Below are 2,296 nucleotides of genomic sequence, written 5' to 3'. Positions count from 1 at the left end.
CCCCTGTGGAAATAGCTAGTATTGTCATTTCTGAATGTAAACATAACGACGGATGAATGATAAGTTTCTTTCACGCAAAAAAAAACTGATTAGTGACTACACAACTGCTAGCTAACCTAATTGTCATCTATTGGCTCAATCAAGATCTCAAGCCCGGGCCCACATGGACATGTTTTTTGCGGGGCAAAGATAAATCGATAACGAAGGAAGCCATTTCCGTGAGATAAACGTATATGCAAGGTCTCAGCCGCTAATGTGCCACCGGTATAAATACATGGCCATAGCGGAGTGGAACTACAGGTACGCATCTCCACTTGCGAGTTCTTGGAGCGACACGCACGCACGTTGCGCCGGCTATGGACGACGAGCTGCTCTCCCCGTGCTCCTCCTTCTTCCCAGTCTCGCCGCCGTCCGGCCAGTACGAGCACCACCACCACCAGTTTATTGAGTTCACTTCCTGCGAGGTCCCCGAGCAATGGTTGCTCGGCGACGTCGTCGTGCCGGCAAAGAGCGAGGACACGGGGGATCTGTGGCCCGCGGGGTCCCTGCTGTCCCCGGACTCCGAGCTCTCGGAGCTCCCCGCGGCGAGCCTCCCTGGCTCCACGGAGTCGACGCCGCGGCCGGCGGCCAAGCGGCGTGGGAGGAAGCCCGGGCCACGCCCCGAGGGCCCCACTGTCAGCCACGTTGAGGCCGAGCGGCAGCGCCGCGACAAACTGAACCGCCGGTTCTGCGACCTGCGCGCTGCAGTCCCCACCGTGTCCCGCATGGACAAGGCCTCCCTCCTCGCCGACGCCGCCGCATACATCGCCGAGCTGCGCGCCCGTGTGGCCCGGCTCGAGGACGAGAGCAAGCAGGCGGCCGCCGCGAGGTGGGACACTAACTCGGCCTCCCTTGGCGGTGGCGGCGCCTCCATCCAGAACTTTCTAGCAGGTGACGAGACAGTGGAGGTGCGGATGGTGGGGCGAGACGCCGCCGCAGTGCGCGTGGCCACGGCCGCGGGGTCCGCCCCGCACGCGCCGGCGCGGCTGATGAGCGCGCTCCGGTCGCTGGAGCTGCAGGTGCAGCACGCGTGCGTGAGCCGCGTGCAGGGCGCGACGGTGCAGGACGTCGTCGTGGACGTGCCAGCCGCGCTGCAGCACAACGACGGCGCCGCCCTCCGCTCCGCACTACTCCAGCGGCTACGCGACAGCGCCTAGCTATAGAGCCTAGAGCTCCCCTACGTTATCTCGTGAGCATCACGACTCACGAGACAACTCCCGCGTACGGCCGATGCCATGCATGGTAAATCTGACGCCTTTGCTTCGTGTCTCCATGGAATAAATCAGAGCAACTGATTCAACATCACTTCGTTCCAAGATCTATATTGTAAACAGTGACCAGTGAAGGCTTGTTTGGATCTATACGTACGGATTGGGTATATGTACGCACGTGTGTTGCTAGTGTTATATGCTTGTTATACTGTTGATTTATTTTTTTTCATTTTGAATGGAGAGTGCTTGTTATACTATTGTGTAATATATACATGTCCTGTATTTTTGACAACTTAAGTAGTACTTGTATTGGTGTATCTTGTGCTGCTAGAGATGAATCATGAATGTTCGGTTGAACAGAACGAGCTTAGGCCCTATTTGGTTCATAAGTCCTAGGACTTTTCTTTAGTTCCAACTTATAAGTCTCAAGTCCCTAAAAAGTTCCTACCTGTTTGGGTTCTGGAATTTATAAGTCTCTATAAGGCCATATTACAACTATAAGTCCCTATAAGTCCCTCCTTGAGAGTCTTATTTCATAAGTCCCATATGTCTACTTTAAGTCCCTATAAGTCCCTTCTGTTTAGTTTAGACGAGACTTATAGGGACTTATTTAAATCGCTAGACCAATAAGTCCCAGCAAACAAACACCCTCTAAGATCAATCTAATGGGCTCTCTATAATCTTCTATTCTTAAATAGTTGCAACCATGCATGTATGCCATGCCATTAATTCACGACCCCACTAAATTTTTTTCCATGCATGCAACCCTTTTACATCAACAAATCAGGCATGGCTGCCAAATCATTGGCCACCACATCATTCTCACAATTATTCATATCATCAAGCTAAGTATTCATATTTTCACTCTATCATCCCGTGCAACGCACCGGTTATCTTCTAGTTCGATACATGATGGCACCTTGGTTTCGGTATTAGGAAAACTAATGGCTCTTTGATTCAGATATAATTTATCATAAAGATTGTAAGGGGTTTTAGTGACTGTGGGACTTTGAAATTAAGGATCGGTATTGTCGACAAGAGGGGGC

At 52.0% G+C, this 2,296-nt stretch overlaps 1 protein-coding gene across 1 annotated transcript; it reads left to right on the top strand.

Annotated features, from left to right (window-relative positions):
• The first annotated feature begins 309 nt into the window (after positions 1–309).
• Positions 310–1,507, top strand: LOC119297707 (transcription factor MYC2-like). The gene has a single exon (XM_037575385.1). It carries the CDS (start codon positions 357–359, stop codon positions 1,194–1,196), a length of 840 nt encoding a protein of 279 aa, XP_037431282.1. The 5' UTR covers positions 310–356; the 3' UTR covers positions 1,197–1,507.
• Positions 1,508–2,296: the final 789 nt, after the last annotated feature.

The sequence above is a fragment of the Triticum dicoccoides genome, chromosome 5A, assembly GCF_002162155.2.
Source record: "Triticum dicoccoides isolate Atlit2015 ecotype Zavitan chromosome 5A, WEW_v2.0, whole genome shotgun sequence".
NCBI classification, from domain to species: domain Eukaryota; kingdom Viridiplantae; phylum Streptophyta; class Magnoliopsida; order Poales; family Poaceae; genus Triticum; species Triticum dicoccoides.
Note: the sequence above shows the minus strand (reverse complement) of the source record. Positions and strands in the feature narration are given on the sequence as shown.

What these genes read in the sequence shown, in the direction of transcription:
- LOC119297707 (XM_037575385.1), top strand. Translation starts at nt 357, where the DNA reads ATGGACGACGAGCTGCTCTCCCCGTGCTCCTCCTTCTTCCCAGTCTCG.